The following is a 24,921-nucleotide window of genomic DNA, read 5'->3' as shown; positions in this document are numbered from 1 at the left end:
GTGAGCTATAATGTGAGGCTACATCTAAGTAAACGCTTTCAACGAAATGCTGACATGCTCAATTTATCAGGTGCTGTATAATGACTGTATTTAATGGATGGCCAACTGTTTCTAATTGTGAATATTGTTGATGGGCACCAGGAGGTGGGGGAGGAAGTTATCAGAATTGCAAACAACAGCAGATTCCTTTCCAGGCAGACTGGAAACCACATCTTTAAGTGCAAGCTTTTTAAACTTCAACATTAAGCAACAAGCAGTTGTTCTTAAGATTTGTATGCCATTGGTCTGATTCAATTCTACAGCAAACAGTGAAATGTTTGTGGCACGCATAGAGTAAAATGCAGATCCAAGAATGAGGTGATGAAAAAGTTTGCAAAATCATTCTGGTGGCAATGGCAGTGATGGGCTATGAGTATCCAGTAATCCAGGTGATAATGAGAACTGTATAATTTCAACACGACTCAAAAACAGCACTGATGGCTGCCAAATTAAAATACACACCTGTGAAATCATACAGACACATGGAATTTATAAAAAATAAAATAAAATAAAATAAACACTGCCTCTGTTTAGCCATGGAGATTTTACTTAATGTAGGTAAAAGTAAGCGACCTACATGGAGTGGCTCCTCTACGACTGAACTCAGTATATTCTGTGATGCCAGGGGACCTCCAATTTGTTTCCATTTAGAATATTTTTTTCCCATCAGAAATGGTGAAAGAAACTGTTCAGAGGCTTAAAGCCTTGGTTTGATGCATTGTTAGACGTTTCATAGGGGTTTTACAGTAACTTCCTAGCATCACTGTTGCTTGATTATAGTAACTTACTGACAACAGTGTCAAATCAATGTTTCTATTCATTGTGGTGCGGATGAGTTACTTAAGGTAAACGGAAGCTCTTTAGGCTTGCAGAAGAACGAATACTTATGAAGACTATATTTTCCATAAACGTGAATGTGAGCATGAATGGTTGCTTGTCTACTGTATGTCTCCTGCGATTGACTGGCATCCTGTCCAGGGTGTATACGGCCTTTCGCCCGAAGTCAGATGGAATAAGCTCCTGATTGTCTGCGATTTTAATGTGGACAAACGCTATAGAAATTAGATGCATGGCTGGATGGATGGATGGATTTATGGATGGATGGATGGATGGATACACACTTACACTTTACTTTGAGAATGATTACATTTTGAGATAACCCCTTGTGCTTGGGATGTAAATTGCCTCTCCTAAGTCCCAGGCACACTGTTTCCATAAAAATGCCAAACAGGACAGAGTTGTGTGGGCTGCTCAATTTTATGTTTTTCCTCTTTGTGGTGGCACAACAACACAGAGGGGGGAAGAAAAAAACTATAAAGTATACAACTGTCATGTGAGTCTTTGAGAGGCTCATTGAGTTGAGGTCTTATAAGACATTATAAGTGTCCCTTCAAACTCCAGGTTTTTGGCCAATATACAGTAGGATAAATACAGTATATATTCTATTTGGCCAAAACCACTAGTGTTCAGCATTTGAGGCTTCACTGTATAAGAATCTGCTTAAGTTTGGGAATCTCCACCCCTAACATAATTCTTGCTTTCCCATCATGAGCTATTTTAACCAAAACTGTTACCATTAGAAGGGATTTTTTTTAAAGTAATATTTTATGTTATCGGTGTTAGAAGAATATCAAGGACGTGATATCAAAAAGTGTAGCCTAAAAGGATGGACAAGATTTTTTTTAACAAAGACAACAGGGGGAGGCTAAAAGTGAAATTCTAGAGTGGAGAAATACTGTGCATTAATCATTTCTCTCTTTGGGCACTTGGCAGTGGTTTTGAGATGAAGACAGATGGTTGCCCAGTGGAGTCCGCTGAGGACCTCTGAGGGCTGATGAGCGACTCGTCAAATGGTGAATAAGAATGAATGGGAACCAGGAAAGATTTAAAACTAAATCACCAGGGATGTGTAACCTTAACTTCTGAATATGGAAAGCAAAGCTGCGTTTATTATCTTTAAGAACAGGATATTTTATGCTCCTCCTCGTCAGGGCACACACACTGGCAATTTAACATTCACATACACACATATTTAAAGACAATAATCGAGGTACCATTGTGTGGAAATCATTCAATACCGTGATGTTTGACATGGACAAGGAGAGAATTAATCCCTGTCATGTATCATGCATCCTGGAGAGCCGTTGTGGAGAAGTCCCAGTGCCTCTCACACTCGCTTCCCTCCCTAGCAACCAGGCTTTGGCGTGGTGATTGGACTAGCGTACCAGCGGTTGCTATAGCTACAGGAAGTTTCCCTTCGATGTAACCCCCCCTCCACTTTTAACTGTTTCTTTTTTCTTCATAACGTCTCTTTGTCCTTTTGTCAGCTAAGTCTTGTATATAATGCATCTTGAGGCAGTGTTACAGAGAGAAGATGTTATGAATGCAGAGCATGAGTGATGGAATTAATGGTGTCTTAAGGACGGTTTTACTGACTGAAACATGCAAAATGATGCAATTAAGAGCAGCAGCAGAGCCCTAGTATTTATAAAACCTGTTTTGCTGCTTTTCCCTTAATTAAAAAAACAATAGACGTGGAAGAAGCCTGACATTTTGTAAACATTTATTTACATTCACATTGTGCATTGGCTGCACTGTAAATGTATTGTATAACCCTTGCACTTTATCATTTGTTGTTTATTTACACGTAGGTACTTTTGTCAAATAAAGGCACTCGAGACTCCATTGCAATTTACGAGTAAAAGTTACTGGCGGTGGGGGAAATGGGTGCGGTGGGGGGCGTGATGGTGGCGGACTGCACTGGGCGGTAGGTTGGGGTGAAGGTTGGCTGCGAGGGCAGATGGTTGGTCCCCATGTCCTCATCTTGGGGCTGTTCTGGGGGCCTCCGTAGGACTGGCGAACCTCCCCGGGCATGTGTGGTGTCCTCATGCCTGGTTCCCCCACCCTGGCCCCCACATCCGTCTTGGAAGAGAGGGGCCGAGTTCGCCTGTCCTCATTGTGTCTGCACAGCAACTTCGGACACCAGATGACTTACATGCATGTGTAACGGTGTTTATTTACTAGTATACAGTATCTCCATAGACAAGCCTATGGGATCGAGCTGCTTGATGTTGGGGCAATGACAGTGACGTGACTTTTGATGACGTTGACTCCCTGGCTGTCCTCTCATTTGCACACTAAAGTACCTACAGGTAGTTAAGCACTGCCTAGCCAATGCCACCACACATCGGTAGCACTTCCTGGCTCGCTACCCCTGTTCTGTCCCTTGGAACTTGGTGTTTTCCTTCCTCAGAGGGTGTGGTACTCCCTCTCCTATTACACCTTGGGCTAATGACTGCCTAAAGTCTGGAGCCCTTGGACATCATAAATTCCAAATTTCACCATTGAAAGGTGCTTTAGTCTATTATTATTATCCATCCATCCATCCATTTTCTGAGGTGCTTCTCCTCACTAGGGTCGCGGGTGTGCTGGAGCCTATCCCAGCTATCATCGGACAGGAGGCGGGGTACACCCTGAACTGGTTGCCAGTCAATCGCAGGACACATTCAAACAAACAACCATTCGCACTCACATTCACACCTACGGGCAATTTAGAGTCTCCAATTCATGCATGTTTTTGGGATGTGGGAGGAAACCGGAGTGCCCGGAGAAAACCCACGCAGGCACGGGGAGAACATGCAAACTCCACACAGACGGGGCCGGGAATTGAACCCGGGCCCTCAGAACTGTGAGGCTGATGCTCTAACCAGTCGCCCACCGTGCCGCCCCTATTATTATTATTATTATTATTATTATTATTATTATTATTATTATTATTATTATTATTATCACGCGAGATGCGATTCACATTAAGACTTTCAGCTTTAACTGCAGAAGTTTAAAAAAATAAAATAATTTAGGAATTAAGAATTTGAGTCACTATATACATAGCACTTATAAATTACTCAAAAGTCTTTGGACAAACACATAATTGTAATTCAGCTCTTCATTACATTCATTCTGTTTGTCTTTATTAGGGACTTTGGGCAAAAGGTGGGGTACAGCCTGGCGTGGTCGCCACCAAATGAAAATCATTTGTAATGTTTGACCAGAATTTGAATACTTGATGGCAATCCTTGGACTCTATGGACATTAACAAATTTCCTTTCTGACGATGGGTTGGCAGGCCTTCACTCCAGGCACCTTAACTTGCTCGCATCTTGTTTGCCTTCACTTTTGGCTTCAGTAATGTTGAAGCATCTTCTTTTATCTGACCAAAGACTCTTTATTGTATTAATGACAATGACATGCAAACCTTCTTTGGCGCATTCTTGACTTGTGAATTGATGTGTTGATGGAATTTGTCTTCACCAAAGTATTTCTTTTTCTTCCAGGACAGTGATAAGGGAATTTTAAAGGATAAGAGACTGTATTATTTATGTATTTACTTTTTTTACATGGCCAAAACAGTCATCTGACAAGATGACTGTTTTGTAGTATTCTGAAGACAAGGGAAGGCAGCAAGACCCACAAACAAGTAGCAAGTGAAAGTGGCTGCAGTGAAGGCCTGCCAACGCATCGTCAGAAAGGAAATTTGTTAATGTCCATAGAGTCCAAGGATTGCCATCAAGTATTCAAATTCTGGTCAAACATTACAAATGATTTTCATTTGGTGGCGACCACGCCAGGCTGTACCCCACCTTTTGTCCAAAGTCGCTAATAAAGACAAACAGAATGAATGTAATGAAGAGCTGAATTACAATTATGTGTTTGTCCAAAGACTTTTGAGTAATTTATAAGTGCTATGTATATAGTGACTCAAATTCTTAATTCCTAAATTATTTTATTTTTTTAAACTTCTGCAGTTAAAGCTGAAAGTCTTAATGTGAATCGCATCTCGCTTGATTCATTTCAAATCCATTGTGGTGTTGTATAAAGGCAAAAATACTGAATAAAAGCATTTGTCCAAGTACTGTCTAGATGTAACTCTATGGACCCAATCATTCAATAGGGCACAGTCAGCCCCTTTGAGTAAATATGAGAAAGGAATATAGAGAATGGGGGAGGGAAGGACTAGGAAAACTGGAAATATCGGTCATAGTTTTACAATGACAACAGTGTAACAGAGGCCAACACTATTGGTTAAGGTCAATAATCCAGGAATGGTCAATGATTCTCTGAGTACAAAAAAGCCAAAGAACAAGATAAAATGTTTTAACGCCCATTTCCAAAGACCATAAACACATCTGAGAGAGAAGGCAATTATCTGTTGACAGAGGATTGTCACCCTGTGAAATGGCATTTGCCATTAGCCTCCACACATACCGCATGCCAATCTCATCCTGTCTTATGATGAGAAATCGATTTCATGGTTGAGTGGCAGTCAGCAGGAAAGAAATAGCGAAGACATGCAAAAAACAAAGGGAGATGATATAAGAGATGGAGTGGCAGCTAAGCAAGTGAGCTATGGAGGCTAAACCTTAAAATGAGGCATCTTTATCTGCAGCCAGTCAGCTTTAGAAATACATAGATGAGTAAACAACGCAGAGAATACTGGCAACATAGCGTAGATGGAGTATAGAAAGTTCAAAAGAACACACAGCACATTTGTATGTGAGGGGGAGTCTGACACTGAACAATAAAAGCTGTGGAAAACTGCTGTCTGTGCAGAGGCCTGCATAGGAGAACACATTATAGCCAGGGATGTGGAATTGTCTGGCTGCACAATAATGCCCCATTACCTCACTAGGATGGGGAGAGCTCTCTGAAACATGAGAAGGCCGTTTGATGTTTATCCATGAAGGTTTGCTCTTACTGTAGTGAAGCGACTAGAAGTTGGGAATGGCAGAAGGAGTGGTAGAAATATAAACCTACTTGAAATTTGACTAAAGTTATGATGTAATGTTTCGGCGACACAAACAACCCCTCCCCCATACCCTTCTTTTTTCTACTGTCTTCCTGTTTTCACCCCGCCTTTTTTTCTCTGGGGCATGGAATAGCACCCTGTGATTGGTTAATAGGACCTTAGAGATGCTGAGAATATCCACCAACCGGGGCACGGGTGCCCCGTCAGACCGTTACTATAGCAACCCTTAACAACCACAGTGATAGTGCATATGTGCGCTCAAATGTATGCACAAATGCAGGTGGGGATTCATGCACAACAAGCGATATGTGGGGGTGTGGGGGTGTGCGTGTATGTGTGTGTGTGTGCATGTGTGTGTGTGTGAGACAGCTACATGCAGAAATGCGTTGCAAGTCTCCTATGAGTAGCCCCAGTGTATTCATCTAGTATGGAATGACATAATGCTGTTGTCATACACAAACTACACAAACTGTAAGATGATTTGCATAATATGCTCTTTGTAGTGCACATCTCTATTTTTGTTACACCTTGAACCAATTCATTAGCAAAAACCTGAACACAGACAGAAACAAACAGAACAGGTTTGAAAAATGTAAGGTTAGTGGGGATTTAAAGCGTTCAGAAGTTTGCCTGTGAATTATCTCTCCAATACAACAACATCTGAAAGTAATACAGATACTGTCTGATGTTCCAAAGTACAGTATGTGCCCTTGTGGCAAATATTTACTTTTTATCGTGAGGCATGTGTGAATCTTGGTATTGTACAATCTCTCGACACGACACATGAACAACCAAAGGAAACCTGTTTTATTACTGTATGTCGTATCTTTAACATTTGGCTAATCGGCTACTCAACAGACACCATAATGGGTGGGACTGATTGTCAATACTTTATCTTAATAAACCTAATGCCATCACTCTTAGATGAGAATATATTTTCTTAGCAGCTGATGAATAATTCATTCCAATTGATGCACAGAGGTCGAAATCATGTAATGTCTATGTCAATGCATTGATAACATGTTGCTTTACAATCTGACCTCTTACCCGTTCTTCGTTCTGAAGTCTAGTTCGACATTTCCACTTTTGAAACATTAAACGTCCACCAACAACATACTGTACAATGTTGATCATTTAAAATACCTCGAGTTGAGTCGTTTTAACTCGCTCCTTATTATAATGTTAATACAACAAATCGGCTTTTTCGGGGAATAGAAAAGTGTATTTTTGTATTCACTAATTTCAATAATTTAATTTTTATGTACAGTATGCATACACCTATGCTTTGAGGACTGTTTCTGCAAGTTTTCTTGTGTTACATGATATATTATAGATGGTTTTCTTTCCAACATATTGCTTATCGGATACTAACTGTATCATGAAAGTGTTCTGTAAATTGACTGTTTGTTGTACTAGAGCGGCTCCAACTACCGGAGACAAATTCCTTGTGTGTTTTGGACATACTTGGCAAATAAAGATGATTCTGATTCTGATTCTGATTCTGATGATAGCACAGGTATCGTTGGTATTGTTGATCTGCAATTCCAATCCCTAGTCTCTTGCCAAAATCATTTGCACATGACTAATACTGACTTTGGTTTAGAGGTAGCACTATTTCTAAGTGTACTAGCTTCAGGCTGCCCAGCACCATGACAAATAATGGTTCTTAGTCTTTGATTTCTAATTTGCTCCTGCACACATACTTGACTGTCATCAGGCCTTTTCCAGAGGTGTACCTATTTTTGTAAGTGTGCCATAAATCAATGTCATGTTTGAAAGGTACCCTGAGCCTCTTCTGCAGATAAGCTACTCTGTTACCTTATCATCCAACAGGCAATGTGCATCCTGCATTTTCTACTTTCTATCATCCATCAACAGTGTACAGTGTAAAATACAAGAAAAAATCAATTGCATTATACACAGAAAGAATTAATGTTCTAAAATTTGATGTGAAAATAATTGTAGTGCAATCAAGGTTTGTCTGCCTCAAGCTGGCACCACAAATATTTAATTTCAGAACACCCACTAGTGTTTTCGTAGATGTAAATCTCATCCAAATATATAATTTACAGAGTAAAATGTTGAAGTTCTTAATTAAATTTAATCTCTGTCGTAAAAATTTGCATTTTATAAGATACTGTATAAAACATCATTTCTTTATAAATTTGACGCTGCTGACAAAAACAGACTGTGATGATAAATATATACAGTGAACATAAAAGTTGCCACACCCCTGTTCAAATGCCAAGTTTTTGTGGTATAAAAAAATCAAAAGGTATTTTTGGTACAAACACAACACTGCTCATCACCAAAAGAATACTCCCTACAGTGAAGAGGGTGTCCACACTTATGCAACCACATGATCTCAGTTGGTTATTTTTGGCTTCCCGTCTCGAAAAAGTGTTTCTTTTTTCTTAAACTCAATTGAGTTGTACAGGTTAGCGATCACATTAATGGTGGAAAAAAGTTTTGAAAGGATTTTTTTTTTTATATCACCAAACCTTGGAATTTGAACAGGGTTGTGTATACTTTTTATATCCACAGTATAAATAACTAGAGCATAACTGAATATGGTTATTTTACATGAGTGTTCTTATAGAGAAGACACCAGACCAAGTTATGTTAAAAAACACATCCATAGTAAAGTCAAATTCAAGCAGGCGTCGGTATAATATAAAAATAAACTGGTCATTGTTTTATGCAACCTGTTTGTTTTGTGAAGTGTATAGGACACATAATGCCCATTACTGCAACAGTGTCATGTTATTCCAATCATTAGGACCATAATGTGAACCTACAACAGCGATATTAAATATATTCTCTAACGCAACTGATACGAGACAATGTTCAACACTATTCCTACGTTCATGGCACCCCAGCAGCTCTATCGTAGGCCTTTTACTCACTTGTAGCACAGAAAAGGTTGGGAAACAATGTCATTAGAAAGCAGTGTGCAACAGAGGAAATCCCTTCTGAGTTGGCGGTACAATTACAAGCTACCTTAGCAGGAGTCCAAGTCCCCCGCAAGGCAACTCTGATCCACTCCAATCCTCACTGTGAGCTAATAGTAGCACTCAGCATGAGGACTAAAACGGATTAGCAAGAGGATCCACTATTCTCAGCAGTCAATGCAGGTTGTTTGCAGAAATAGCAAGGTTGTGACTCAGTCTTGTTTCTGGTCTCTGCCTTGAATTCGTCACTCCGACAATTGCTACAAAATTCATAGCTCCCAGTCATTATGGATAAAGTCTTACCGGTGCAGGTGAAACACTCGACATGAAAGTGGGTCTCTTGAACTCGAACCACTTCTCCTTTGCACACTTCCCGACACCGTTGACACCGAATTGTCCCACCATTTGGCTCATCTCCCATTGAGCCTTGGTGATATGCTGTGGTGGACAGAAAGAGGGCACAATGTCTAAACATTACAGCTGAAGTGAAATTTCTATTATTGTTTTTTGTTGTTGTTGTTTTTTTACCAGACCAAAGATATATTTTTGAAAGTAATGATCTTCTTCAAATAAATAGATATTAAGATATCGTGAAACCTCTTGATACAAGTTTGAATTCAACTGCAATTTTAAAAAAAATTATGCCGCTAATGTCTCTCAACTTTGCATGACATTATGAATATCTGCTGTTTTTAATTGTGGCTCTTTTGCCAGAAATGTTTCCAAAATAAGGAACTGCCTCTACAAGCGGTGTTAAGAGAAGAAGAAAAATGAAACAGCTGTGATCGATTCAATGCTCTGGGAATATTCACAGGAAAGAAAAATTAATATTGGCAGTTAAGTGAAATAAACAGACATATTCAAACCAGTACCCATTGCTGAAGTTTTAAAACTGTTATTTCTGAAGTTATTTATAGTTTTATGATCGCAACAGCTTGTCTCTGTAGAATTAATAACAGAATTATACCTATTTTGATAATTTCCTATGTGGACAATTTTGACTCAAAATCTGATCAAACACAAATTTATCCTGTAAGCGGCATTTCTTCAAAATGATTTTGATGGTACAATGACTTGTTATAAGGAAAATAGTTTCTTTGTCAAAGCCACAAACAAAAAGGCTTTTGTGCAAATGTCAAATACTCCCCCCCCCACACACACACACTCTCATATGACTATCAATTCACAAACACCACAATGCTCTGAGTAATGGGTCCTGACACCTACTGGATGTAGCACTCTCCTAAATTTTACATCCATCCATCAATTTTCTACACCGCTTATCCTCACCGTGCCGCCCTCCTAAATTTTTCATAACAAAAATTGCTGCATCATGCTAAGGGTGGATATGTCCTGACTGTGGAATGGTTTAGCAATGCTCAGAATAATCTTTTGCTCATTTGTTTTGTGATACTCCCCAGGGATTTGTTCCTGAAAAACAAGTGTGCCCATGTGTACTAGCTTGTAGGTGATAACATTGTACAGTCTTTCGATTTGCTCGATGTTATTACAAATCAACACGTGGCTGTAAACACTGAGAACACTACTTTGGTAGCTAAAACCTGACTGAAAGCTTGCTAACAAAACCACACACAATCCCAAGGGTCTTAAGCTAATAATGCCTTTTAAAAGGCTCCCATTGTATTCACAAGACACACAGACAGTCAAAGCAAGCATGTGAACCAACAGCTGCAGTCATGCTTGCTCATTTAGCTCTTCATCTTCCTCAAGGCGCATCCGAGTGGTCCTAAAGTGGTGAAGAGGTATAATGGCAGGATAACCAGCTGGCCTTGCTCGCTACCTAGCTGACTGAAGGACTTCGCTACTTCAGTGGTGGCATCACATGGGCTAACGTGCTCCAGCTACCGATTCCATTTCACTAGAGGATTCTCTAAGGACTCACAGTACTTAAAATGTCTAAGAGCTTTGCACGCCTCATATCCCGAGCTGGGTGATGCTATGTGCATGTACTGTATGTGACTTGTCTCGGTACACTCTAATGGACTGGAGACAGGATGTGTGCATGACTGTAGATATTCCCCTTCCTGTTCAAACCCAAAGAGTAGGCATTGGAAATATGCAAGCTTCCCACTCTATGTCTCCCACACTCCGGTCGCTGCTAATTCATTGTTAACAATGCTGGTGTCACCAATGGAACCCACTACTCCATCTGAGACGTATTTAGCCACTGGGCTAAATAATGATACTTTCTTGTAAAGATGCATGTTTAAGAAAGAGAGAGACAGAGAGACAGTGAAAGAGACAGAGAGGAAGAGAGTGAGAGACTGTGGTACTTTTTCATCATAATCCAGAAGGAACAACAGTGATCCATCAGGTGTGAAAGAGTGATAATGGGAACAAAGCTTGTGCCAAATCCTTCTGGATACACAAATATTTATTGACACTAGTGACCTTCTTGAAATGGTGCCAAAACAAACTGGCAAGTCTCTAATATCCTCTGCGCTCAACATCAAGAAAAAGTACCGTTATCAACCGAAAACATAATGTGTTCATTGCGCGGTTGGCCCAGTTGGAATTATTTATCCTAATGTTCCTGATTTAACTGAGTTAACTATCCATCCATCCATCCATCCATTTTCAACACCGCTTATCCTGGTTAGGGTCGCGGGACGCTGGAGCCTATCCCAGCTGACTTCGGGCGAAAGGCGGACTACACCCTGAACTGGTCGCCAGTCAGTCGCAGGGCACATATAGACACGGACAACCATTCACACTCACATTCACACCGTCACTGAGTGGGAACTGAACCCACGCTGCCTGCACCAAAGTCAGGCGAGTGTACCATCAGTGACTCTGAGTTAACTAAATAAAATAAATGCTTGTTGGTCCTGTATAGAGTGAATGACGAAGTGCTGTACCTAAACAGAGTATCCACATACACAATCAGGTCAGTAATTTAAGAATTTCCACATTCTATCCAATTATGTAAGTAGATTAATTCCCATTCAACCCATTCACGCCTTCCATCGTTTCCCAAGCAAAGGTGGTGAGTCATACTTCTAACGATAGCCGCCAAACAACAGGTGTAATCCCAGACTAAATCATTGGCAAGTGCCTGAGGAGAATCCCGCCTCAAACTGACAGGTGATAAGAACAGGGCCAGGGTCAGTGAGGCAGACAGCATCCCCAGAGACCAAGAGGCTGCTACTACTTCTGCCTCTGACCCGACAGCCACGGCGAAGAGCAGGCTTGGAGCACAGCCGCAAGGGATGCTGGGATATTGGTCGTGATGAGGAATGAAGAGATAACAATCACTAAAGGAAAGCAATGCGACGACTTTGTGCAATTGTGTAGTGGAAGTGCAAATACAATTAATACTTGCATATAAACTGCTTATATCTTATTCTTTAAAACCCAGGTATAACCTTGTTTATAGAGATATTTTATTATCATAGAATGTGCTGGTTCAATCAAGACATTTTGCTGCCATACTTCCAAGTGTGCAATTAAAACATGAGGCCAGAGAAGAACTGCCTTGAAGATTCTACTAAACCCTTGAAAAAAAAAAAATATTAAATATAGATGCGGTGTTCCTTTCCAGCTAAAACAGCTTAAACTCTTCTGGGATATTTTTCTAAAATATATTTTTAGTCATCATAGAAAATATAATTTCAGCAGTCATACACTGATATTGGACAAGAAGACCAGTAACTTTATTTCATCCTTCGCCACAGCTGCCCCTCACGTTGTCCAGCTGCCTTGTGTCAACCGTCGAGACCTTCAAGTTCCTGGGAATTACAATCTCTCACGACCTGAAGTGGGCGACCAACATCAACTCCGTCCTCAAAAAGGCCCAGCAGAGGATGTACTTCCTCTGGCTTCTGAGAAAGCACGGCCTGCCACCGGAGCTGCTGAGACAGTTCTACACAGCGGTCATCGAATCAGTCCTGTGTTCTTCCATCACAGTCTGGTTTGGTGCTGCTACAAAAAAGGACAAACTCCGACTGCAACGGACAATCAAAACTGCTGAAAGGATTGTCGGTACCCCCCTACCGACCATTGAGGACTTGCACGCTGCCAGAACTAAGACAAGGGCGTGCAAAATCCTCTCGGACCCTCCGCACATCGGTCACCAGCTCTTCCAGCTCCTTCCCTCAGGTAGGCGCTACCGATCAATGCAAACTAGAACTAGTAGACATTCCAACAGCTTCTTCCCTCTTGCGATCAACTTCTTAAACACCTAACCTATAATTCCATTACAACAAGCTGGCAATTTTTTGACTTGAGTTCGTTGTCACATTTCTGTGGGGCCAATTATGTATTACTCGTGCACTCACTGTAGTTGTCTCGCCATGCTGTACTATTTGCATATACTGGCCACTCATGCCAGAGTAGCATCTGCTCCATTTGCACACTGATTGAGGAGTATCTGTAACATTTGCACAACCAACATTGTCCCAGATGATCGCACTACTTGTCCCTTTAAACCGCATACACTCCTTGAAGTCTCAGCGCCCTTTGCACAATGGTCATTGCACCGGACTATTGCAATATTAGTCATTCGAACTGCTCTAAGTGCTAGAGGACTCTGCATCTTTTTGCACAATTGTTTTTTGTCAATGTCTTTATGTCTCCAAAGTGTTCTGTAAATTGACTGTCTGTTGTACTAGAGCGGCTCCAACTACCGGAGACAAATTCCTTGTGTGTTTTGGACCTACTTGGCAAATAAAGATGATTCTGATTCTGATTCTGATTCAATCTCACCAACATGATGTCACTCTCGAGTGAGTGAGAAATCATGATTGTGTTTAGAGCAGTTTTATAGGTTGAAATACTTGGCTCTATACATATTCATGTGCCAGTAGTATTACAGTTGCATGAAAAAGTATGTGAATTCTTTCGAATTCCATGGATTTCTGAATAAATTGATCATAAAATGTGATCTGATCTTCATCTAAGGCACAACAATAAAGAGACAAACAGTCCGTTTTAACCAATACTAATAAGGTTTTCTTGGATCACAGTGCAGAGTGAAGTGTACCCTTGGGCAAATGACTTCTCAAGAGCTAATTAAAGTTGAGGGTCAGGAAATCCAAAGGCCGTTCAATGTGACGAGATTGGAGGTGATGGTTGGTTTTGATGCCCTGCCCTAAAGATCACAGACCATTTTATTTCTCACATGTACAATTAATAATTGTTAACTTGTACGAAGCTGCTAACACCTCTGTGAACAAATCTATGAAAAGTAAAGTAATGAAACAAGAAAATTGCTGAACTTAAAAAGTTTTGTAAAGACGAATGGTCCCAAATCCCTCCTGAGCATTGTGCAGGTCTGATTTTCAACTAAAGGAAATGTTTGCTTGAGGTTAATGCTGCCAAAGAAGAGTCAGCTACTTCAACTAGTCAAGGTTTACATACTTTTTCCACCCTGCACTGCGGCATTTATATATCGTGTTCGGTAAAAGCAATGAACACATATGTTTGTTTGTACAGTATTACTTAATGCAGACTGCATTTGTTAATTGATTTGACTTTGATAAAACTCAGATTACATTTTATGACCAGTTTATGCAAAAATCCAGTTATTCCATAGGGTTCACAATCAAATACTCTTTCTTGCAACTGTATACGTGAGGTCAGGGGTTTACGCTCACACTTTCTCCCACTGCAAAAGTCTAAAACACTGGACAGTATTGTATTCTGAGAATCTGAAATTTTACTACATGTGCAATAAACAGAAGGTGATCATTGTGGTGTACATATTAAATGGTATGGCTTGATTACAGGTGAATAGAAAAGGTAGGAGGCTGTTGTTGTGTAGTTAAAACTTTGTAAAATGTCACAAAACCAGTTTGGGATTTTGGATACACAACCACACCTCTTGTTGTTCCTTTAATCTGTTTAATGGTTTAAGCATCTTTACAGGTGCTTGTCCCCCCCACCCCCCTCTGCTCTCTGCCCTCCAGCCTCACCCCACCCTTCAATTATCATCCTTGAACTCAACCTTGGAGAGGAGCATTTATCCAAGTGACGAATGTCCATACAGTGGCACCACGTACAGTACATTCTGCTACAGTGCGACAGGAGAGCAAAAGGTTACACCACCACTGACAGTGTGAATGATCACTCAATCTTACCACAGGCCAAGGTCATGGAGAAAAGGGGACACATCATACAATTGTTTGTCTTACCTATAGAATAGTGTTATAGTATCTACCTATAGAATCGTATTCTATTTAAGAGGGACCGAGCAATGTTTACATTTCCACAACATATTAAAAGTCAAACACTGGCTACAACAAACAATGGGTATTTCTGAGAACCATGCAGAAAAATACATGAACTAAACTGCCTGCACTAATAAAACACTTTTTAAGAGAAATAATTCTACTGCGTAATGACTGCATTTACGATTGAAATGATACTACAACATTGGAATTGTGGTCATTTATCAAAGACAGTGTTATTATAGCTAAATTAAATCAGTAAATAACCATGTTAAACAATAACTATGCTTTACAATTAACAAAGCTATAGCTATTCTGTTGATAACATATTTAGTAAATTCCATCCATCCATCCATATTTAACCAGGTAAAAGAGTAGGAAAAAAAGAACATCTCTTTTGTAATGTTGACCTGGCCAAGAAGGCAGCAAGTTAAACGTCATGTCCAAGTCAATCATATTCAAGTTTATTTGAGTTGTTTATTTTCGCCTCCCCTCTCAAAAAGACACAAAAATAAATCAGTAGAGTTGTACAAATTCTAGGTCAGAATAATGGTGAAAAAGCGTTTTAAATGATTTATCTTTGTCAAAATTATTTTAAAACACAGAAAACTAGCATTTGAACAGGGGTGTGTTTACTTTTTACATCCACTGCAGTCTTGTTCCTGTTTTTGTAATCTGCCTAGTGAGTGTCGTACAGTATTGTGCTGTTTAACACGTAGAAACAATATAGTATAAGACCATTTCTTGGAGCTGAATTTGCCTTAATTTGTTTTTTTACAAATATTTTATTTTATAAAGACTTTATTTATTGTTTTAGATTAAGTGACATTGTTCAGCAATATCTGAATTTGCACTTTCATATTTTATTTTACATTCATGCTCTGATTTTAAAAATAAATCAGAAGCTACTCACCAGTTACTCAGTACTTGAGTAGTTTTTTTCACTGGGTACTTTCTTACTCTTGCTCAAGTAATATATGGAGGACTACTTTTTGCTTGAGTCATATTATTCTAAAGAAACAGTACTCTTACTTGAGTACAATATTTGGCTACTCTACCCACCTCTGATTGTTAGTCTCTGCAGATTCCCCCAGGTCTCTGAATCCAATGATCAGCATATTGATCAACATGTGTTTTATCCCACCTGATGTAATTGTAACCTTTAAAACATTTGTTTTTGCTTGCTTGTGTGTGTGCGCGAAATGAAAGTCCAAATATGTGACATCTACATCCCAGCCTGGTCTGCCATGCAGGTAGACTATATTAGACCGTACACAAAATAAATCTAGTGCTCATGAGAGTGCTCAGTATATGAAGACAGACAGTGCTGTATGTAATAATTCAGTGAGCGAGGATGGCCTCTGGACTATCACATCCAACGCAGTGGAAAATGCACACGCTTTGGCTGAACAGGCCGATTCATGTACAAGCCAGAAGAGTGCCGGAGGGAACAGCAGGACACATGTTAACTGACTGGAGATGAGGATCTATCCTTCGCCGAGCTCAGATGTGTTCATGCCAACGGATTCATGTTCAGTAAGCACGTTCCACCACCATCTGCCTGCTGTGACAGCACTGACACACACCTCGAGCCTTCAGCCAGCAGTAAACCCCGGGTTGACATGTTATTGACGTCTGTTTACGTGTGCTCATTCCTCAGCCTTCTACATCCTGACGACAAGCACTTCTTCCCATGTGACGAGCCCCCTATACTCTGAGACGTCCATGGTGTTTAGATTGTGGAAAACACGGTATTTGGGAAGACGACAGCGGTGCTGAACATACAATATCTGATGATAATGCAAACATTTTTATTTCACAATCATCTTTAAACCACAGCTGCTAGCAGGAAGAGGGATGCAAATAATTGATTAGAGATAGCGGTTGCGGTTTAAAAAAAAAAAAAAAAAACTTTTTGTGATATATGTTAAATATATATTTATGACCTGACAGTAGAATATTATTAAGATGATCTCTGACACCATCCAATGCCTATAATGTTATTTATTTTTTTTAATTATTATTTTACAAATGGGCACAACGGAACATGAATAGTCAATCTGAGTGTGTAGTGACATGAGGCGTGAACGAATAGCGTGTCGATTATTTGCACACGACCACCGCCCACATGGAGGTTCAAGGGGACGTACACTTTTGTAGTTTCTTGGCCGGATTATTGAACACAGGTTAGCAACAAAAGTTAAAAAGAAGGAATTGGACAGCTTTCTACTGCAAAGCAAGGGTAAAAACATATAACAGTGGTGTGTGTTCTACAGCATACGTCACCGTTCTGACCGAGTCGTCGTTGATCACCTCTTATATTTTTAATTACAACCCCAATTCCAATGAAGTTGGGACGTTGTGTTAAACATAAATAAAAACAGAATACAATGATTTGCAAATATTGTTCAACCTATATTTAATTGAATACACTACAAAGACAAGATATTTAATGTTCAAACTTATAAACTTGATTGTTTTTAGCAAATAATAATTTACTGAGAATTTTATGGCTGCAACACGTTTATCAGTTTGAACATTAAATATCTTGGCTTTGTAGTGTATTCAATTAAACATATTGTATTCAGTTGAACATGATTCGCAAATCTTTGTATTCTGTTTTTATTTATGTTTAGCACAACGTCCCAACTTCATTGGAATTGGGTTGTAATTGTACGCTCCAAAAAATACATCAATCTGGTAACATTTCGTGTAACGTTTCACGCATGGGGCCGACACCAAGGTACACTCTGAGGCGGCCAGGCAACGCACGCCGAGGTGTGTTCTGAGGTGGCCAGGAGAGCGCAACGGACCGGTCTTTTCCTGGATCTTTTTTGTTGCCCAAGTTTGTTTCTTTGGGCAGAAAAACAAGAGGACAGGGTTAGGGCCTGGGGCAGGGACTGAAATGAGGCTACGTTCAAATATTGCAAGCAGGATCAAAATAGCATCATGACTATTTAATTGTGTTATTATTGTGTTGATTGCGTGTAAGTGTACTATTTGATTGGACCCGCAGAGTTTTTGTTGATTCTTTAAGGCGACATATTAAGGAAAATGTACTTTTTAATTATTTGTATACAAATATTTGGGTCTCTGGAGTGCCTGACCGCCCAGTGTGAAAATTAAACAACCAGGTGAATCTTTTGTTATCTACCGAGTTTTGAAAATCTGTCTGTAAAGGCTGATTTACAAAATCATCATCTCCATGACATTTGCAAAAAGATGCCTTAACTTTACAGTAGCTGGATGAGGAGAATCAGGTCAGGTCATATCAAATATCAACATTAGGAAAATAAATATTGTGATATCAAATTTAGGCCATATTGCCTAGCGCTACCACAATGTCGAACTTTGAGCTCATATTAGGAAAAAATGTCATGTTTGAGACTACAGCAAAATGGCACATGACCAGAGAGAGCCAATCACAAGTGTCGGCTTTAAGAAGGAGGAAATGATTTGGATAAAAAAAACAATCTGAGCTTTTGCAGATATTTTTCAATTAAAATTGTAATTAGCAAAATTTAAGAAAGCAACCGTAATCTAATTACACATTTTCTCCCAGTAGCTTAATTACAATTACAGAAATTTTGAAATAAAATTGTATAATCTAGTTACATGTAATTAGTTACTCCCCACCACTGCTGATGCAGTAATACTAGCTTTCTCTGATATATCATAAAGGACCGGGGAGGCAGGACTGAAAGTGACTAACACTTGGCGGACTTAAACTTGTGCGACAGAGGAGATATTTTTAAGTTTTACCTGACACATCTAAGCAATGTTCCTCTTGAAATAACAAGGGATAACTTGTACAAATGCACAACAACATCCACTGAGCCGCCAGCCCTGCGGGGGGGGAAACCCTGATTCAGCTGAGAGCGGATCAGGGTCAGAGTCAGCTGATACAAGGTCAGCTTAGCATCACGGCAGCCTCGGGTTAGTCTAAGATAAGTACGACAGGGGGCTTCGGGAATCTTCGTCATGCGCCGCATCACAATCACATAAAGTCCAAGAGATGAGCAGAAGGCTGGAAAACATGCGGTGCTTCCTCCTCCTCCAATGACCATGTTGGAGAAGTGACAGGTGGATGTTTGAGTAGAGGAAACAGCTGAAACTCTGTGGGGAGGTTAGAATTATGTGAAAGTGTTCCTTTAAAAATACGCAACTCAATAAGTATCCATTTTCACTACACGAGAATATGAGCGGAATTAATGAGTTAGACATAGTGGTGATGAGCCAAATGACATGGGTGTGAATGGTGACTAGCATGAGGAAGAAAAATGAGGCAACTGGGAGAAGAATCCAAAACAAAAGCTTGACTGTGGATGAACTCTGAACTGTGACTGACCTTGTCATGTTTGCTCTAGTTTTATCATGGCTATACTGGGCAAAATATTAGGAACACATTTCAATGAAATGCAGTTCAATTAGACAGGCTGGCAGCACAATACAACTTATTAAAATCAATTAAATCAATTGTGAATTTTAACTAATTTAATACATGGTTATTGTATTTGATCACACACGAATGTCAGATCCCATGGGTTACTATGGATAAACTAGTTAGTCCTCCTGCTCTCAGCTATAAGAATGGACTTACCATTAGAGCTCATGATGTCCAAGGTGTTCTGAACCAAAACAAGGTAGTTTTGTCGAAAAATACTCCCATACACTCTGAGTCGTGTATCCCAATTGAGTCATTAAGAATGAATTTCCGGTGAAGGTAAATGATGCTCCTCACTCACTCGCAACGCCGCTTCCAGTCCATCTCTGAGAAAACGGGAAAAAAGAAGGCTAACACAAATAGAAGAAAAGAGTAAAAAACGAGCTCATACTCCTATTGTTCTTTTTTTAGGCGTAGAAACCTCCAATAGTAAGGACACAAAGCAGCTCAGCCCAATCCACCTTGTTCACATTCTTTCTCTCTGCCGGTTCTCTCTTTTTGCGGTGTGCTCACCGTGCTGCTGAGAGCGCGCGCGCCTCTCACAAGCCCGTCACAGTCACGGCTACCCATTTCCGGTATGTCGTTTCAAAATACAATATGCACCTTTTTAGTTTGCCTTCAAAATAATGAGGAATTTGCAAGTATCACCAAAATATGCATAACATACTGTTGGTTACTTCTTTGTTTAATAATAATCAAAATCCCTTAATTGTTGTTGGTTTTCTATTTTTCGTGTATTTGATGTGGCCGTCACAAAAACATTGGACAAACCACGGAATACATTGCAGTCATTGCATTTATGTTTTTTTGCACGAGGGTTAATTTTGACAAGAGCAAAGAATATCATTAGAAAAAAATTGTCTACATCAAATAATTAGCGACCTATCCTTTAAAAAATTATTTAAATAACCTGGCCATCTATCCATGTTCTATAGCAGTGGTTCTCAAAGTGTGGTACGTGTACCACTAGTGTTACGCAAGCTCCCTCTAGTGGTACACAATGGTAAATTAAATGTTCAAACTGTTCATTATTACAGTGGCTTCAACTTTTTTTTTTTTTTAATCCAGTGCAGTACATTAAATACAATTCAGTTGTAGCCCATTTAACTTTTAAGCACGTTACATTTGTATTTAATCTTTTAGACTTTAACATTTATTCAGGTATAATTTTTATTTAGCTCAACAACTAACTGCCCATAACATTACAATTTACCACGCAAACTTTACACAGTAATGCAAATTGTGCGACAGGAAACAATAAGCGCCTAAGAGCCTTAACTCCCCGGTGAACACACATGCAGACGGGACACACACCATACAGCATGCACTTCATGCTACTGCTGTCCTAAATACGATCAGAAGCACTGACTACCACAACCCAAATTCGAATATGAAATTGCATTAATTTCTTCTAAACAATACATTCTCTTCATTGCATAATTTCTCCTGGGTGCACTGCCTCCACTTCATGTATGTTAGATTTGTTTTATTTTATTTATTTTTTTTGTCTCATCAGATCATACTTTTGTGTTACCGTGCCAGCCTAATCTTAGTAAGTAAGTAAGTAAGTAAATAAGTAAGCAAGCAATGGGACTGCTTCTTTGAAGAATCAATTTCGTCCTCACAAAGCCGGCGAGCAGGCCCTCGATGACGTCAACAGTTTTCTGTCGTCTATAGTTTGGTCAGAGCAAAACTTGCTCTTGCTCATTAGCTAGCTAGCTAGTTACCTCACTGGGTAGCGAATGTAATAAGCAGTTACCTTTCTGTCAAGTATCTCTGTTGTGTGGACCTACGCACAGCACATGCAGCAAGACTGTGGTGTATTGGATGGCACCAACGTCGGCCCGCTAGCGGTTACTAGCTACAATCTGCTCGGGGGCTCAGTGGAGCGACAGCGGAACCATCCAATTCGCTATCCCCTCGCTCCATGTGCCATGTGTGGCTCCACACAACAAAGACACTGTAGCCCAATTAACACAAATCACATAACCCTTCAGGGAAGATGCATTTTATCAAGTTGTAGTCATAGCTTGATGGCTAACTGCATGCTGTAATGGTAGAAATGGGCCAGGTTATTATTACTAAGTAACGCACAATTATGCCGATTAGCCACGAATGGAATAAAGGCGCTCAGTATTTAGGCCAAGGCCAACTCGTGCCAGAAAGTTGGTTGTAACCTTGCCCAAAAAATCCAGACAAATGAAAAGGTGAAATAAGTTTAACGCTATATCTTAACAATTCACAACTAAAGTGTTCTCAGTTTTTGCACGTTTTCAGCACTTACCTTCAAACATATTTAGTGTATTTAGAAACAAATCACAGACATCACTTTATAGGATCTTTAACACATCTAATAATCAGCATCTCTGGTGAGTGTTTTTTCTTGAGAATTTTATTTCAATTGTTTTTTTTGTCATGTTATTACATATTTCTAAATACTAATAAATAATAAATAATAATGAAAATAATAATAAATAGATACTAAATGCATGGCCTGCCACTGATTAAATCCAGGCAATAACATTACTTCCACCATCCATGTGAATATTAATTAGTTTGGAATTCATAGATTTCATGGTCACCATTTTAAAATCATATAACTTTGAAAAGGAGATTAAATTCCTATATCACTGCAAAACAAGATGAGGAAATTACATGTCAGCATCGAATTTGAATATGCCGTAGTATATTCTATCACTAAATGCTCTAATGCAGTACTATATTCAAATTATAATTACAGTAAATATTTCGATATGAAAAACACTAAGATTTTATTATAAAACAGTCTAAGAAAAAACAGTAAGTACAGAGCATGCCTTTATTTATTTATTTTTTAATGCTGTGAATAATGAGGTTAATATTTATAGCTTGGATGAAATTAAAGCCTAGCTGCAAAATGTGGTCAAAAAGTGAACTACAGAAACCCCTGAACGTCTTTTGAGTGAGAGCAGACGGGTTTTTGCCAAAACTGCTATTACACCGCCCTCTCCTGGAAAATCCCCGTAAGCAAAGTAGTTGTTTGGATGATGGACTGAAGAGTTTATGCTAGAGGCAAGGTTAATTGTGAGGCATGCTGTACAGTTTATAATTGTTTCTGTAATTACCTTCACTGGTCTGTTTACTTCCTTTTGTCTGTATGGAAAATCGTGCAAACTATTCATACTCCTCAAATCTTAAATAAATGTTCAGCACTGTGTATTAGTCGTTACCAAGTCTGCCTCGCAGTTTTGAGGTTCGGGGTTTGAATCTCAGCTATCATGTGTGGAATTTGCATGTGTGTGTGTGTGTGTGTGTTGTCCAGAGGAAGCCCAGCTTGGAAGAGCAAAGGAAGCTGGACAATGGGTCAACGGGATGTAAGTGGCGTCTCACTCTCCTCCGTCGTCATTCACGCTCACTGTTATTCTCTGTGGCCTTTTTCTTCTTTGATCCACTCCTGCGTGCCCATTGGTTTTAAACTATGCAACTGTTCCTCTCAAAAATGAGCAGAGATATGATTAAATTGTCCTGGTTCTATAAATAGACAAAATAGACATACTCGGCAGGCTCACTTTCACCTTTATTGCTGTGTTGTGCTCTCTTTGGAAAATGAAATAAAAACTACACGATATTAATGAAACAATTTCTACTTATATAACACGGTGGACGACTGGTTAGCACATCCGCCTCACATTTCTGAGGACATGGGTTAAAATATGTTCTCCCCGTGGTACTCCAGGTTCCCCCCACATCCCAAAAACATGCACGGTAGGTTAATTGAAGACTCTAAATTGTCCGTACGTATGAACGTGAGTGCTAATGGTTGTTTGTTTAAATGTGGCTTATGATTGGCTGACGACCAGTTCAGGGTGTACCCCGCCTCCTGCCCGCAGTTAGCTGGGATAGGCTCCAGCATACCCGCAACCCTAATGAGGAAAAGCAGTGTAGAAAATGGATGGATGGAGAACAGTCTACTGTACATGACTATACTGTTTTAAAAACACAGCTCAATGTATGTCCTCTACCAATGAAGAACACGTACGGTATTAGGAGGGCTGAAGTAATGGCGTTGGTGAAATACATTCAAAGAGATCATTTGTAGGTTTGTATCTTTTTCTGAAATACCATGGCCTTCGAATGCCCCACAAAATAAAAAGGTAGTGGGGTGATGTCTTGGGATCTGTGAGGCCACTCCACAGGACCATGATGACCAATCCAAGCATCTGGAAACTGCTGATCGAAACATTGACACACTTGAACACAATGAGACAGAGCTGCAGCTTGCTGAACGTAAACCGGGAAGTTGCCTTGTCCTCATTTGGCAAATCTCTTTTGCAAACATGTTAAGACATGATTGCTACCGTGCGACTGCTTCCACAGCCAGCCCTCAGTATGATTTCACTTTGTTGCTCTTTATTGAAACACATGTTTAGGATATCTGAAATATAAAAGACAAAATGCTGAAAACCGTATGGGACACCCTGTTTGATTAAAATGTTTCCTGACGTGATCAATTAAAAATGGTAAACCACGTTAAAATGGTCTGGATTTATATGTGTATTGTAGCCTAAATGCTGTGACGCAGTATTTATTTCCATTGGTTTATTCATATATGTTTCATATACAGAGGACATATTATTGAACGTTGACTTTTTAAATTATTTATTTAAAAACAGTTGATTGTGTGCCTGACCACCCATCAAGTGCAATTAAAGAACCAAATTCTCCTTTTGTTATTTGCCTGTTTCTGAAAATGTGTCTGTTCACTTCTGCTCCACAGTAAGGTAACATTGGGGCTAATTTACACGATCGCCCCAACACTGAGTTTCTCTGCCTCAATGAGTAAAAGTGCTTTTATTATCTATATGTCTATACGTCTGGGCTTCGCCCCTACAAGTAGAAACCGCTTGCTTCCCTGTGTAATTCCCTGTAGCGCCACACCGCTTACTTGCATGAGACAGGACTGAGCTCTCAAATTACCTAATTTCAACAAGACAAGTAATAGGGTGGATACAATGTCTTATATTTCTTGATCCTTCGGGTATTTTGACAAAAGCATGTTATAGACATGTTGTTTGGACACTTGGGAACTGTAGTAAAGTGTTATAAAATGCATTATACATCTCCTCTAAATTTATTTTACAGTGGAGGCACACCATTCTTTAACCTCTATAACTTTGTTCATGCAAAATATACAACGAACTTAGATCATATTTGTGCGGCTGCCACACATTTTGTCGGATCTCTTTTACAACCCTTCATACATCATCATTATGTAATGGCCAATAAATGGTGAAATTGTTGTGCATCAACTTTGTATTATCATTTTCAAGATCTTTTCCTTGTTTCCATTCTTCATGTCACGTTACGTTGTTGGGCCACACCTATTGTCAAATAAACCATTTAAAATCACATAGGATTTGTTTGTGGATTCACTGAGATATGAATTTAATTATTTAGAGAATCAAACTAAGCTTGCTAAAGTCAAAGATCTTCATCTAAATTTACGCTACATTG

At 39.5% G+C, this 24,921-nt stretch overlaps 1 protein-coding gene across 8 annotated transcripts in view; it reads right to left on the bottom strand.

The window, feature by feature from the left end:
• The window catches only part of ablim3 (actin binding LIM protein family, member 3), a 53,624-nt gene extending 33,655 nt beyond the window's left edge, over positions 1-19,969 (bottom strand). For 6 of the 8 annotated variants that reach the window (XM_061685586.1, XM_061685587.1, XM_061685588.1 and 3 more), the window contains exons 1-2: positions 19,585-19,969; positions 9,100-9,234 (exon numbers count right to left, since the gene is read on the bottom strand). In XM_061685586.1, coding sequence (XP_061541570.1) covers positions 9,100-9,234; positions 19,585-19,597 — 148 coding nt within the window. In that variant the 5' untranslated portion in view covers positions 19,598-19,969. The remainder of the gene's footprint in view (positions 1-9,099; positions 9,235-19,584) is intronic. The other 2 variants (XM_061685592.1, XM_061685593.1) reach the window with 1 other exon arrangement.
• Between the last annotated feature and the right edge of the window lie 4,952 nt (positions 19,970-24,921).

Source organism: Phycodurus eques, chromosome 9 (genome assembly GCF_024500275.1).
Source record: "Phycodurus eques isolate BA_2022a chromosome 9, UOR_Pequ_1.1, whole genome shotgun sequence".
Classification (NCBI taxonomy): domain Eukaryota; kingdom Metazoa; phylum Chordata; class Actinopteri; order Syngnathiformes; family Syngnathidae; genus Phycodurus; species Phycodurus eques.
The sequence above is the reverse complement of the archived record's forward strand: the minus strand, read 5'-3'. Positions and strand labels throughout refer to the sequence as shown.